The following is a 13,999-nucleotide window of genomic DNA, read 5'->3' on the forward strand; positions in this document are numbered from 1 at the left end:
CAGATGTGAGCAATTCAGGTTAACTTACGGACTTTAGAGGGATCTTAGAAGTTAAGATCCTGAGCCCGGAAATGGTGCTGCCTCTAAGAGCAGGAAAAAAAAGTGCAAACTTCCATAGTGAAATGCTAGTTAGGTATAACACTCCGAACCGCTGCCGGACCATGTGCCATGCGCTGTGTAAGCCAAACCTTACCCGGTGGGGACTTAATTTGTCTGGCTAGAAAGTGGTCCTGGCAGACACAGAACCTGAGAACCGATCGTGGCCTTTAGAAGTAACTGTGGTTCACGTGCTTGTGCCTGGGGACTGGTTAGAGAGAGCTTTAGAGGAGAAGGTTAATAATGGCCCAGAGTTGTGGTTCTACACGGACAGGCTGTACACGCTGTCCATTTACAGAGCGGAACGCTGTGGCACACGCCCACATGCTTCACTCTGGGGTGGTGGCGCCGTGCACATGGATTTGTCAGTTCTGATATGAGGCGCTTCAATAACAGACCCGCCCCCACCCTGAGAGGGACCCAGCTGAGATCTCAGGCTCTGCAAACCCCGAAGTCTGCATACACGACTTCTTGACTCACCTACGAACATTTCCTGACCCCTGTGGCTGGCCACGCCTCCCCACACTGAATCCTTCCCGACCCAGCCATGTCAGAGAGGCAAAGCTGTTTCTCTGGTGCAGGGAGCAGGGAGGCCATGCGGAAATGCTGGCTGAACTCAGACCTGCTGCAGAAATGCCTAAGGCCCAAGGATGTCCGAAAGATTTCAGAGGCCCTCAGCTCCCTTCCAGAAAACAGCTCCCAGCCACTATCCAGAGCTCTCTTTTCCTTTCCTCCGAAGGTCCATCCAGTCTAGATCCTCAATCTGGTGTCCAGCTTCCAGGAGCGGGGGCCTGGGGTTATCCTCACCCTCTTCTCTGCCACCCCCCATCTGGCCTTGGCCTCCTGATTCTGCTGCTGAGTTTGTCTCAATGACAAAGCTACCTCCTCCCTGATGGAAGATGGTCTCAAGGAGTTCTCACACTTTACGAACCCCCAGGGACCCAACAGATTAGCTCTCTATCCCAGTGATGTTCTGAGCTTGCTTGTTTAAATAGGACGCTTTGCTACACAAAATCTCATGGTGAGCCCTACTGCCCGACAGAGCCTATTTAAGACTTGATCGTGATTGAAAAGTAACTTTCCGCTTGTGGGTTCTCGAAGCACTGGAGTTTCTCAGAATACAAACCGAAATCCACTGATCACCACACGTCAGTGACTTACTTTAACATGAAGAAATGAAGACCGTGAGGTTAAGTAGCAGCCTGAGGGCAGTATCGGTGTCTGGTTCTTATTGCTGCTGTAACAAGCACCACAAATGTAGTGGCTTTACAACAATGAGAATGTACTTTCTTCATGGTCTGGAGGCCCCAGGTCCTACGTCAGTCTCCCTGGGCTCGAGCCAAGGTGTGGGCAGGGCTGTGCTCTGCTGGGAGCTCTTGGGGAGCACCTGTCTCCCTGCTTTTTCCAGGAGTGGTTCTGTCCTAATTCTCTGCAGCCTGTGGCCTTTTCTCCCCTGGCTTCCAGCATGTCCTCTTTCTCACCCAAGGAGAGAGTAGAGGAGAGGAAGGATGAGGGAAGAGAGCGAAACATTGATTGGTGAGAGAGACACGTCAATTGGTTGCCTTCTGTATGCAACCGAGGTACGTGCCCTTGACTGGGGATCAAACTCAAGACCTTTGGGTCTGTGGGCCAACACTGTAACCACTGAGCAACCCGCCAGGGCCAGCATGGACTCTTTCTTCTGATTACACTGGGTCCACTTGAATAATCCAGGATAATCTCTCCCTCCAGCACAAGATCCTTAATTTAATCCTATCTGCAAAGTCCTTTTTTCCATGCAAGGTACACAGTCACCTGTCCAGGGATCAGGGTGTGGACACCTTCGGGAGGGGCATAAGCCCTGTGACAGGCACTCAATGGGCCCGCCCGCTCAGCACCCCTGTCGGCTTTCTCCGCAGGTCTCTGTCGTAGACGCTTGCTCTTTAGCTCCACTTGGCCTGATTCAGGCCCATAATCTCTGAAGAATCGCACACACGACCGCCTCTCCTGCTTGCTGCGCTCCAGCCGTGAATCTATGGCAGCTCATACGCCTCTGTGCCTTGGCTCAGGTTGGCAATTCTTCATGTGCTGGTGCTTCCCCCTATAATGCTATTCCCCTGGGAAAACTCCTGCTCATCCTTTGAGACCCAACTTCATGTCACTTCCTGAGTGAAACCTGAATCAGGCCTGTCTCCATGGGCTTTCCCACCTTGCCGTACCTCCAGCAGTGTCCTGCACCTGCCCACTTACTGTCTGTGAGTCCTCCAAGTATAAGGACGGTGCTTTATTCTGTCTATAATATTACTTTCATGTTAAACATGTTAACAATTGTACATGATTTCTTGTATGTAATAGGCCAACGGCAAACACTTGAGGAATGAAAGAATAAGTACATTCCTTCTACTTTTTTAGTCCTCCTCACTCTCTGCTGAACTGTTTGGGGATTCCACAGTGATTGAGACAAGCAGGGTCCCTGTGTATACACATTCATTCTGAAATACTAGAGGCCTGGTGCACGAATTCATGCACCAGTAGGTTCTCTCAGTCTGGCCTGCAGATCAGGCCAAAACTGGCTCTCCAACATCCCCTGAGGGGTCCCAGATTGCGAGAGGGTGTAGGCCAGGCCGAGGGACCCCACCGGTGCACAATTGGGGTGGGGAGGGACGTAGGAGGTTGGCCAGCTGGGGAGGGATAGCAGGAGGGCTCCAGGGTGTGTCTGGCCAGTCTCACTCAGTCCCGATCTGCCGGACCCGAGCAGCAAGCTAACCTACCGGCTGGAGCGTCTGCCCCTTGGTGGTCAGTGCACATCATAGTGAGTGGTTGAGTGGTCTTACCATACCATTAGCATATTACGCTTTGATTGGTTAAATGGAAAACTGGGTGACCGGACACTTAGCATATTAAGCTTTTATTATATAGGATAACTGGGCAATGGGGTAGAGAAGAGGGGCAGTGGGTGCTGGAAAGCTGCTTTAAATGGGTCAGGGAAGGCCGCTCTGGAGAGGAGGCGACATTGAGCTGACATCTGAAGGATCAGAAGGAGCCAACTGTGCAGGGGTCCGAGGGCTTAGCAGGTCCCAGGCAAAGGAAAGAGCAAGTGCAAAGGCCCTGAGGCAGGAAGGAGCTTGGTGTGTGAAGGGATGAAATGGCGCACGGGAAGCATGATGCGCTGAGAGAGGACCCAGACCACGTGCCGCCTTGCAGGGCAGGACCAGGAGAGTGAGCACTGGCCCAGGTGCAGGGACAGAAGGAATGGTTGCTGAGATCAGCAGGCAGAGATGCTGCCAATGGAATGGGTGCTTCGTGCCCCTCCCCACACCTCCCTCAGCCTCACGTAAGATCACCGCCTGCTCCCTGGGGCGGAGACGGCCCTCATTCATCTCGGGAAGCGGGAGGGCAGTGCAGCCACACAGACAAACTAGAGAGCACAAAGCTGCCTGCCCGGCCTGTGTTGAAGCCGTCAATTCCGAATTCTGTGCGCTGCCAGGGACAGGGCTATTGATTTTCCTTCTGGAACGCATGTCCTACAGCGTCCTGGCAAATAGAAACCGAAAAAACAGGAAAGCACAACTGCTGAGGAAGACAGGCCAAAGGGACATAAGAAAACCAAACAACTACCATCTATACAGGGTTTTGCCTTTCCCCTGTTACGCTTGGCTGGACTGTGGCTTGTCATCTCTGCCCCCCGCCCCCATTAATTTTCTCCCGATCTCTATGTCTTTCTGATTCTTTCCTCCCTCTCTCCCTCCCCTGCCTTACCCCTCTCCCTCTCCTTCTCGCTTCTCTCTTGCCATGCCTTTGTCTGTTGTGGCACCTACCACAGCGTTTACACACAGCAGTAAGACAGGTGCTGTTGAGTGTTGGTCTATCAGGGGTGGGGAACCTTTCCTCTGCCAAGGGCCATTTGGATATGTATAATATCATTCATGGGCCATACCGAATTATCAACTTAAAATTAGCCTGCTGTATTTGGTCATACATTTAATTAACTCACCCCTAGTGCCTTGGCAGGGCCAGACCACATGATTTCACAGGCCTTATATGGCCCGTGGGCCAGATGTTCCCCACCCCTGGGCTATCTACAGGCCAGTCTCTCCAAGCGGCTCTTCCTGCTCATCAAACTGCCTGTCTCTTTAAATACAGCCAGTCTCCCCCTTCCAGGCAGCAGCAGAGTGGGACCAGCCCATAAAGTCACCTTTTAGTAACTGCAGAATGGTGTCCCCAGCTAATTACTTTCTCTCATCTCTGGAGAAGCAGGAAGCAATTAGGGGGTTCCTTGCACTGCCCGGGGGCAGGGTACCCCGTCCCCTCAGCACCAGTGTGCAGGGTGGTTCCACACTCCCACAGGGTCCCAGCGCCTGCGTCCTTTCTCTCGCTCTGCTGAGAGCTGTGCTCTTGCCTCCCTGCCTCTGTGAGTCAGACCTTTGCTCTCCAGCAGCCCCTGGTACCACCCATTCTCCCTGCTGCTGGCATGGCTGAGTGAGGAGGGATTTGTGTGCACAGACGTTCAATGCACAGAGTCCAAAAGACGGTTGGGTGTGCCACTGAGGGCAGGCTCGGCAGGGAGGCCTCGGCCCGCTGGGGTCTGCTGACTTTTGGCAAATTGCACTGCCGATTGAAACTGAATTCTTTCATCTGGAAAGTGGGGACATCACAGACTCTTCCTCCTTGAATGGGAATGTTAGGGCAAGCAAAGAAAATCCATGTCACAATGACAAAGTGACAAAAAATAGGAAGTCTTCCCTGGTCAGCTTAGCTCAGTGGATAGAGCATCAGCCTGCGGACTGAAGGGTCCCAGGTTCGATTCTGGTCAAGGGCATGTGCCTGGGTTGCGGGTTCGACCCCCAGTAGGGGGTGTGCAGGAGGCAGCTGATCAATGATTCTCTCTCATCATTGATGTTTCCATCTCTCCTTCTCCCTTCCTCTCTGAAATCAATAAATATATATTTTTTAAAAAGTAGAAAGTCCTGGATTTTCTCCTCTATTTTAAAAATTATATTTTTATTGATTTCAGAGAGGAAGGGGGAGGGAGGTAGAGAGGGAGAAAGAGAGAGAGAGAGAGAGAGAGAGAGAGAGAGAGAGAGAGAGAAACATCAGTGATAAGAGAGAATCATTTATCGGCTGCCTCCTGCACGCCCCACACCGGGGACTGAGCCTGCAATCCAAGCATGTGCCCTGACCAGGAATTGGACCATGACCTCCTAGTTCATAGGTTGACACTCAACCACTGAGCCACACCGGGCAGATTTTCTCCTCTTAGTGAAGCACATGGAATCATGGACAGGCCCAATTGCGGTCACTTCACAACCTGCTTGTCCAATAATGTATCTTCTACTCCTATTACTTAAGTAATAGTCCCAGCTCACACAGGGGCAGCGGAGGGCGGGCCTGGGAGCTGGCTCTCGAACAGACTGAGGAGGGGATGGGCATTCCTGGGATTTAACAGTTGCCACTCATCACTCATAAGACAATCTGCCTGCGGGTAGCTGAGGTCAAGTAGGATGGGCAGTGCTTCCCTAACAGGTTTCATACAGACGTAATTTCTGCAAAGCGTTTCCCATTTTGCACGTACGGATACAGATTTAAACGCACAACTTCATTATCGCCTTGACCAGATGTTCCCCTCTTTGAACTTGCTCCTCAGCTCCAATCCAATATCTCTAATTACCCACATGACCTTTTCTCTCACGACTGTAAGATTATTTACTAGTAGTTGGACTTCCTCTTATAAAACCCATGGAAGCTGAGGCCCGTAGACCAGCAGGGACCGGATGGCACGTCGGCCCCGAGTTTCTGAGCACACATTGTCCAGGGAGGACGTGACATCCCTCCATGCCCGACTCCTGCCCCTCCCGCCTGGCTCTCCCGCCTCACCTTCCAGTCTCCGTGGGCTGGAAGCTCCAAGGAGGCGGAGCTCACAGATCTACCTACTTCACCTGAGGTTTCCCCGAACTGGCATTTAATAGGCCCAGGAAAATATTCTGACGGCTGCATGGATGAATGGCTGCGAGAACCTGCCATCATTCTCTGCGTTGTCAGAGCCCGTAGCGCATCACTTTCTGCTTCTTTTCCCCTGGCGCCCGTAACTCACTGTTCGACAAGCTCTGTTGAGTTGGCCCCCACGGATTCCTCCTTTCACTTCCGACGGCTCCATCCCGAGTGCCAGCCCTGATCCTTCATGTTGAAGTCCAGCTCCACCTCCAGCCCAGCCTTCCCCTTTCTACCTCCTCCTGTCCTAGTGTCTCTTCCACAGCCAACGATTTCATCGCGGCCTATCCCCGGCGGCCAGAAGCCAGCCTAACTCCTAGCATCTGCATCTCAAGTCCGCACTCCTCGCAGGCGAGGCGCATCCACCTGGCCTCCTCTTTTTTTTTCTAACCTCATCACCTATTATTCTGCCTCATAACCACCCCACTCCCACCAGACGACTCTGTGTCCTTGGGGCTCACCTTACACAGGTTTCCTCCACACTTTCCACACACTGTTTGCCTGTCTATGCTGTGAATTCCGATCATTGTTCAGGCCCAAATAAAGTCTTTACAATTATCATAACGAAAGAATATAGTAGGAGCTAGAACTTTCTAAATAACTTCCATGTTAGCATAGCACTGTTATTCATACGCATTATTAATCTTCACAAAAACTCCAGAAGATTAAGTACAATTCTTAGCCTCATCTTAGAGTGGAGGAAATCCAGGCTCAGAAGTGGCAAGTAATGTGCTTAAGGTTGCTGCACAGAACAGCTGGGCATCAGACATCCATCTATCCGACCCCAAAGCCGTGATACTAGCAGCACTGCCCAATGCTATTTTCTTCTCTGAGCTCTGACAGCCCTTTACTATGCGTAGCCACTCATTTGCCACTTTTCACTTGGGTTGTTAAATCACAGGACACTTTCTTGTCGGCCCGTGTTTCTTGCCCCCAGTTCTACCTGAGAACAGGAATTACCCTTTTGGGACTTTTAAGTTCTGGCCAACAAATGTGTGCTGACCGAGCTGATGAGAGGTGTCAGGTGACCCATCCGTCTTTAGTTCTGCTGGTTAATTCATCCGTTAAGCGGTGAGTTTACTGGCCTCCCCTCTCCCCACAGAACCACATGCTGACCCCAGAGATAAACCAGAGAGATCATCACTGCTCAGGCCCCTGAGTGACACACTGCTGAGTGGCCGGGAAGGAGGCATGACGGCAGCTCCCGGGTGACTTGGGAGCCTGTGCTTGCAGAACCTCGGATCTTGGCGCTCCCGAGGCCTCTGTGAGGTTAAAGGTGTTACTGAAAAACAACAACAATAAACCCCAAGCCTCCAGATACCCCTGAGGCCCACTGTGAGATGTAACCACTTTCTCGAGAATCAGAAATGCAGCAGAATTACCCAGGCCTGTTCATACATCACCACGGTTTGGGTGTTTTTTTGGTTGTTAACTGGCCTGTTTAAGATTAGAGCCATGAGATCCGACAGATAGACAGACCGCTCTATATATGTAAAATATTAATCTGGCGCTCGACCTTCAAGGAGCTGGCTGACCCTGAGTTCAGCGCTGCCCTTCTCTGGGCTCCAGCGTTCTCAGGCTGACCTGGGGGTTAGAGGGTCTCTACTTCCCCTCCTGTCGTCCTTTCTGGGGCTCCTTAGCATAGCCGCTTGCTTTGGTTTATGCGCACGATGCTGAGTCACCTTCTCTGAGGCTGTCTGCCCTGCCCGCCCTCTCCGGCTCCTGGCATACGCCTCTGTCCGGACAAAGCGGTGGGCAGCCTCCAGTCTGGGCTCCCCTTCCAAAGTCCTCCCTGTCCTCTGCGCCCTTCACCCTGACATGCCTCTGCCCTCTTGTGTGCTTTGCATGTTTAACACGGAAAGCTTCCCGCCAAGTTCCCAGCAGTGGTGGGGAAGCAGGTCGCCTCTACCTGGAAGCCACCATCACCTTCCCGGTTCCCTCAAATCCCTACTGTCCTTAGAGGGAACAGAGATAGCAAAAGTAGTTTTAAAAACGTCCTTCAAGACGTCTCAAGTTGAATGTGGGCCTGTGGAGGAGGCCGGGGCAGGAAGGCCCGCTCACACCAACCAGCCCTTCTGTGCCCCTCTCCGGTCCTGACAACAGGGACACAGTGGTGCGGGTAGAACATTCCGAAGGCACACTCCTTATGGGCGAGGAGACGCTGACAGCAGCACAGTGGAGACTGTGTAGGAAATGACCAAGGCTATCTGGCAAGTTCAAAATGCAGCAACGGAATGGTCCTGCATGAAGTGAGGCCATGGGCACAGGGATAGGCATGTGAGACAGTCACACAGAACTGCATGAGTGTGCACATGCGCATATGCACACACACACACACACACACCCACACCCACACCCACACCCACACCCACAAATGAGTGTGTGTAAAACTGTGGAATCTGAAGAATAAGGTCGGTGGAATATACCACATCCATTTCCTCGTTTTGATATTAAACTATCGTTATGTAAGATGCCACCATTGGGAGAAAAATGGGTGAAACAGCACATGGACCTGTCTACCATTTTGTGCAATTTCCTGTGAATCAATAATTATTTCAAATTAAAACAACAACAACATCCAAGCATCTAGTGAATTGAATCTTTGTCTGTCCCCCAGGTTCCTGATAATTGTCACCACCACCATCCTCCTCTTCATCATCATCATCATCATCATCATCATCATCATCAAGGCTCCCATTTGTTGAACATTTACTCCGTGCCACGCAGTACTTAAATATCTTCTCACTTGCATCGGCACCCCCACCAGGCTATCAGCCCAGTTTTGTAGATGACGGTGACATTGGGAGAAGCAGAACTGAGTCCCAGGCCACAGAGTAACTGCAGGGCCAGCTCCGACCCGGGTCTGAGACGCTGACGCTCATATGTGGGGCCGAAGAGCCAGGAGAAACAGGACTGTGTGGAGCCGTCGTGGCAGTTGACGTGTGGTTCCTGGAAACCACTGAAGCACACCCCTCGGGGTCTCCAAGGCGCCTGGCCCAGGCCGCACAGGGCGCAGCCTAGCGCCTGGCTGTCCCCTCCCGCGCCCCCGCTCTGGCCTGAGAGCCACATCTGCAGCGAAGCAGCGAAAACATTACTTACAGGTTCTTCACGTCGGCGATGCCGCGGAACGCCTTCCTCGGGATGCCCAGGATCTGGTTCTCGCTCAGATCTCTAAACAAGAGGAAGACAGGCACCGAGTTAGCCACCAGGCCGGCTCTGTCTGCATCTCATTACGATAACAAAACCCCGTGCAGGCGGTTTGGGGGACTGTTTAGTCTCAGGCCCCAGGCTGCCACAAGCCTGCGCATTGTTCCTTAGAGATGGCTTTTGCTGGAATGGTTACCAGGGGGAGCCGCTCGCCTCCAGGGCGGGCTCTGTGGGTGGTCTCGCACCTCCAGGCCAGGAGCCAAGCCGCTGGGTTATTTGTTGCACACACTGCACCCAACTCTCTGTTTTGCCACCTCCCAGAGACGACCCCTTGCCCCTCCTCCCGCACGTGTCCCTCCCCCATGGCAGGGTCAACCCCTCTCCATCTCCCATCTCTCAGGGACCCGCTGCCTTTGTCATCTGGGGTGGGAATGGAGCTGGCCTCCTGATTTTCTGACAGGGACCAACCATCTTTGCCGCTTAGAGTCCTCTGGGCCTCCTGGGTCATCTTAGTGACAGGCACGATGAATTCAAATTGCATTTCCACAAAACCATCCAAAGTGGGGTCCCATTGGCACCTCACCCCGCATTAGGCAGCGCTAAGGTGTTGCTTCAAAGAGGGAGGGCAAGGAACTCTCCAAGCTGGCTCAAACCCAAACCTCCTGCCGGGTCCTCTTTAAGAGTTCCCCAAGCCTCAGCTTCCTTTCCTAAGAACCATAAGGTCTTTTCCATTTTGCTTTCCAGTTTTATTTATTTATATATATGTATATTTTTGCGAGAACAAACACAGGCACTTGTTTTCACTCATGCCTCAGGCTGCCTGGGATCTCAGCGAGTAATCAATCCTACATACATGTATATCTATAGTGACATAGACCAATCATATATTATATACCTACACACATGTGCATATTTGTAGTTATATCTCTCCATTATTTTGAAGGACACACCAAAACCTTCAGATATTAAGGCAAAAAAAAAAATATTTTACCTACCCAGACATAACCACTGTTACCAATTAGGAGTAATTTATATATAAATTTCACCAATATGATCTCATAGCATATAGTCTGTTATAACTTCTTTTCCACTTATTATATTGAGAACATCTGCTCATGTCATTAGCAGTACATCTATGCCAACACTTTTAATGCCTGTATATCATCATCCACTTGCTTAGATGGCTATATGGTCCCACACTGCTATTTTAGGAAACACTAGGATGAACTTTCCTGTCCTACAGGGAGCATGTGCTGGGTCACAGAAAAACACGTGTTGAACTGCCAGGTGTCCTAGAGTCGGAGTGCACCAGGGACACTCCTGTGCCCATTCCCATGGACACCTAAGCAATGGCTGTAGGCGGCTCCAGATGCAGCTGGAAAGAGAGTCCAGACCACCATCCTCCACCAAAACCTGGGCCTCTCGATGGACATTTTGCCCGGGGGCAGGAGGGAAACTGGAACGTGGAGGCGAGGCCTGCATTTGCCTTCTCCCACCTCTGAGGTGAGCTGCCACACTCTGAGCGACTGGCAGCCTCTGGGACCCTTGGGGGCTGTCTGGGACCCTGTTAGGCTCCAAGGCAAGGCTCAGAGTTGGGGTTGGGTGCAGATCGGAATACGTGTGGCTTCTGGGGCTGAATAAGAGGGTGCCTCCCCTTCTCAAATCCAGTTTCCTCGGCCTGCAACTGATATAAGTCAATTTAGATGCACACGGGGCCTGGTTGCAGGCTCCCCCGGCTGGGCCTGATTCAATGAGCAGGGCTCCAGCCTGCAGTCGGGCGCTGAACAAAGCCCACGATGACAGCAAAGGTCGGCAGTGTCACCGAGGCCACGCCTCTGCTCTCCATCAGCCTCCTAGAGAAGGGGGCCGGGGTCCTGTCATCCAACTAATGCAATTTCCACGGGCATCTGGGCAGTCCCCCAGGCTCCGGCAGCCACAATGGGCCCAGTCTTTTCTGGCGAGCAGAGGCTGGTCTCCAGGACAGCCAGCCCTGCCCCCTGCCTCCCAGGCTGGGCTGCTATCTGTGGCCGTTTGGGCCACACTCAGGCCACACTCGGCGAACAGCTGATGATCAGTATACAGGTGGGGGCAGCAGACCCGAGACAGGGTTAGAACCACCCGCTCCAACCATGTTTGGAAACGACAGGAAGGGGCACACACATACCCCAGCAATGCACTACCCCTCTGAAGCTAAGGCACCCCAACCACACAGGCAGAACGATTGCATGAAGGTTCTGGTTTGCAGGACGGTGGGATGCAGAGGAGAAAGCAATATTTAAGCAGACACATCTGGGAGCTGCTGGGAAATCTCCCACAAAAGCGGCTACCCAGGCAAAATCTTGTGCTCGGGCGGGGCGGCCACTTGGGTTTCTGCTCACTGTTTTCTCGCTGTACATACGCCGAGTCCTGCTCCGAGTCTAAGGAGCCCAGGCTAAGCTTTCTTCCCTACTACCACCCCCCCCCCCACAACCCTCCCCGCCTGCCTGCCACAGCTGAGCAAAACAGTAGATTGTAGGGAATTTATCTGTTCTCTATGACAATCTGCTTATACATTTTATTAATTTCATTTTCCATTGAGCCTCTCCTCTCCGGCGGACAATACGGCTGCCATCCATCTGTGGGAGTGTGTATTGATTTCATAAATACCTCCAGTAGGCTGACAAACTGACGGCTTTAATGGTGTTACTGATGGGGCGTGGAGGAGGCTCGGGCTGGTGCTTCATTTTCGGTAACTGTCCCTTCGCAATTATCTCGGGGCCTTTGTGAGGGTTCCTGAGGGTGTGTTTATCTCAGCGTGATGCCGGAGCACGAGCTATTGTTAAGTACGGTCCCTGTGAGAGACAAGAGCCACCATTTTCGGCTGACACTTAAATAAAAATAACAAAATCCATCCGGAGTGCCCGAGAGCCTAGTTCCGGCCAATTACTTGTTGGGGCTGGAGTACCTCACCCTTCCTGAGGGGACATGTGGAGAAGTGACCTGAAAAGGGAATTTGCTTTAAAAAAAAAATAAAAACACAAAACATTAGATGGAAGGTACGAGATTGGCGTGGGGTGGGAGGAAGGTGTGCTGGGGTTCTCCGGGGAGATAAAGGGAGAAGGCTGGTGGGAAAGGCTTTCCTGGTTGGGAAGTGGGGTTATGAATTGGGATGCCTTTCTAAGTGATTAGGGCTCTGCATGAAAGGAAACTGCATTAGCTAAAGTGCATTTTCCTGTTTCCGGAAAATGATTAACCGACAGATTATTCCATCCAAAAACTAAAGACCAAAGAGGACTTATTAGGGAGACAGTAAGTCAAACAGAAGTTGGCAAGAATCGATATATCCCCCTTCTGCCCCTCCACCCCCTTTTTAATTTACTAAAACGCTTTGGACACAGATTAACTTTCTTTGCAAATTTATTATTGCTCCATCTACCCTGAAACGGGAACTGCGGACACTTTGCTAAATGGATTGAAAGGTTGTCTAGTTCCAGTGGAGCGTAGGGAACGCGTCCCGGGCTCTCCCTGCGATGCCAGGCTTGCTTTGTTCTCAGAGCAAGGGTGGATGGCAGTCCCCGCCTCCCCCAGCCCTGCCCACCCCACGGTTATAGGCAAGATGCAGAGGCAGTTGTTCCTCTGGGGATGATGTGCTTATCTCGGTCACGTTTGTGCTTCCAGGAAGTCCTGTCTGTGTTCAGCAGCAGTTTTTAGGAGGTGGTGGTGGTGGTGGTGAGGGGGGGTGGGGGGGGTGCGGTTTGCTCCCAGATATCAACCTCCAGTTATCCAGAAGGTACAACACGGGGCTGGAAGCTCCCTCAACCTTGGAGAATTCTCGTTTCTCACATGGGTGGAGCCACTTACTACTTATATCATCATGCCAACGGCTGGCATGCCCATTGCCTCAGTTTCCCCATGTTTACAGGAAGGCAGCTATTTTACAGACCTCAGAGGCTAATCGTGAAGATAAAGTGAGTTGATACCCGTGTGCACTTTGCACCTGGAGCCCTGTAGACAGGGAATGTCTGTGTTTATTTCTTGGATCCCTCCCCCCACATGGAGTCCTGAATTGACCCTGCTGAAAACGTAGTTTAGCACCACCCTCAGGACATGTGCCTGTAATTCTTCAAAGAATAACACACACAAATGCTGCTAATATTCTTTCCATAAGATCCGGGGGAGGGATGAAGGCTTCCCTCCTTGATCATCCAGAAAGGAGGACCCATTTTTTTAGTCTAGGACTGTGATGGCGAACCTATGACACGTGTGTCAGAGGTGACACGCGAACTCATTTTTTTGGTTGATTTTTCTTTGTTAAATGGCATTTAAACATATAAAATAAATACCAAAAATATAAGTCTTTGTTTTACTATGATTGCAAATACAAAAAAATTTCTATATGTGGCACGGCACCAGAGTTAAGCTAGGGTTTTTCAAAATGCTGACACGCCGAGCTCACAAGGTTCGCCGTCACCGGTCTAGGAGAATGGGGTCTGCCTTCGAGTGGACGCTCTCAGAAGCAGACACAGCTCAGGGAGGACTCACAAACTGCTCCTGGGAGAGACCATGAAGGGAGGGAGGGCGCAGGATGGAGAAGGGGCACACAGGACACTTAGGTCCAGTCCTGGCTCAGCCCAATCCCCTGGGCGCTCCCGTCTCTAACCTCTGCAGCCCTGCTCCCGGCAGCCCTTGGTTAGAGAGAAGTTCCAACTCCCCCGCTCGCTCGGCCTGTTCTCCAGGGGGAGGGATGAGCTGACTCCAGGAACCCAAGGACACTTTGCTGCAAAGTCCAAGAAGCAGGAGATGGAGCCAG

The 13,999-nt window shown here is 51.8% G+C and overlaps 1 protein-coding gene across 1 annotated transcript in view; it reads right to left on the reverse strand.

Moving 5' to 3' along the window:
• SLIT3 (slit guidance ligand 3) overlaps window positions 1-13,999 on the reverse strand; it is a 536,168-nt gene that overhangs the window by 154,311 nt on the left and 367,858 nt on the right. The window contains exon 5 of the mRNA XM_081092174.1: window positions 9,163-9,234. Coding sequence (XP_080948300.1) covers window positions 9,163-9,234 — 72 coding nt within the window. The remainder of the gene's footprint in view (window positions 1-9,162; window positions 9,235-13,999) is intronic.

The sequence above is a fragment of the Myotis nattereri genome (genome assembly GCF_964212035.1).
Source record: "Myotis nattereri genome assembly, chromosome: 5".
Lineage (NCBI taxonomy): Eukaryota > Metazoa > Chordata > Mammalia > Chiroptera > Vespertilionidae > Myotis > Myotis nattereri.